Source organism: Trichinella spiralis (assembly GCF_000181795.1).
Source record: "Trichinella spiralis strain ISS 195 chromosome Unknown Scfld2002, whole genome shotgun sequence".
NCBI lineage: Eukaryota > Metazoa > Nematoda > Enoplea > Trichinellida > Trichinellidae > Trichinella > Trichinella spiralis.
In genome coordinates, this window is record NW_003528941.1 from 1 (window position 1) to 777 (window position 777).

The 777-nt window shown below is 43.5% G+C and overlaps 1 protein-coding gene across 1 annotated transcript; it reads left to right on the forward strand.

The window, feature by feature from the left end:
* The first annotated feature begins 116 nt into the window (after window positions 1-116).
* Tsp_15264 (conserved domain protein) lies at window positions 117-669 on the forward strand. The gene is made up of 2 exons (XM_003368731.1): window positions 117-454; window positions 579-669. Exons 1-2 carry the CDS (start codon window positions 117-119, stop codon window positions 667-669), a joined length of 429 nt encoding a protein of 142 aa, XP_003368779.1.
* The last annotated feature ends 108 nt before the right edge of the window (window positions 670-777 follow it).

Here is a 777-nt window from a genome sequence, read left to right on the forward strand (position 1 = left end):
GGTATCAGAGAGATTTCAAAATCACAAATTTATTGGTTTGTGGATTAAGATTACTTAAGATCTTTATCGGTACATAAACAATAGACTGCTGACACCAGCTTTCCCGCCAAAAAGGTATGGATGGGAAACAGTTTTTGATACCATTGTGGTACAATCTTGAATGTACCATCCAATGCCCAGGTTCGCCTGATCGCCATCAGTCTAATGTTAGAACCCGTAGCCAATACCAATATATGACTCGATGCACTCTGCCACAGCAAAAAATCTTCACCGGCCATTGTTGCCCTGAATGCGTCAGGGATTTGCTAGTTCCGACGATGTTCAGGCAGTTTCAGGTATCGCTTTGTCCGATGGCTGTACATCGTGGACTTCATCCGCTTGAAAAGCGGAAAATGGCCAGATGCAGATGGCACAGCGGACGCGGCGGAAACTTCATCGTAAATGGCGAGGATGGGTTTTGTTTCTTCCGCGCTTCGTTTTTTCAAAACCGCCTTTTTTTCCATTTTGTATGCTAAATGCTCATCCATTGAGCAGCTTTCGATGTGATCCTTTTGCGTGATCACATATGTCACATCCAGGTTTGTCCATATGACACCCTTGCAGCCTTCTCTGCCCTATACCAAAGTAACCCTAACCCTTAATAACGAAGGACACACACTGTACATTTAGCGCATCCTTTTGAGCAAACCCAATGTTTCTCTGTTTATTGATGTATCTCAATTTGAAATGTCCTTCCTTGAAAAACAGAGAACGTACTTCCGCCCGATTTGTTCCAAA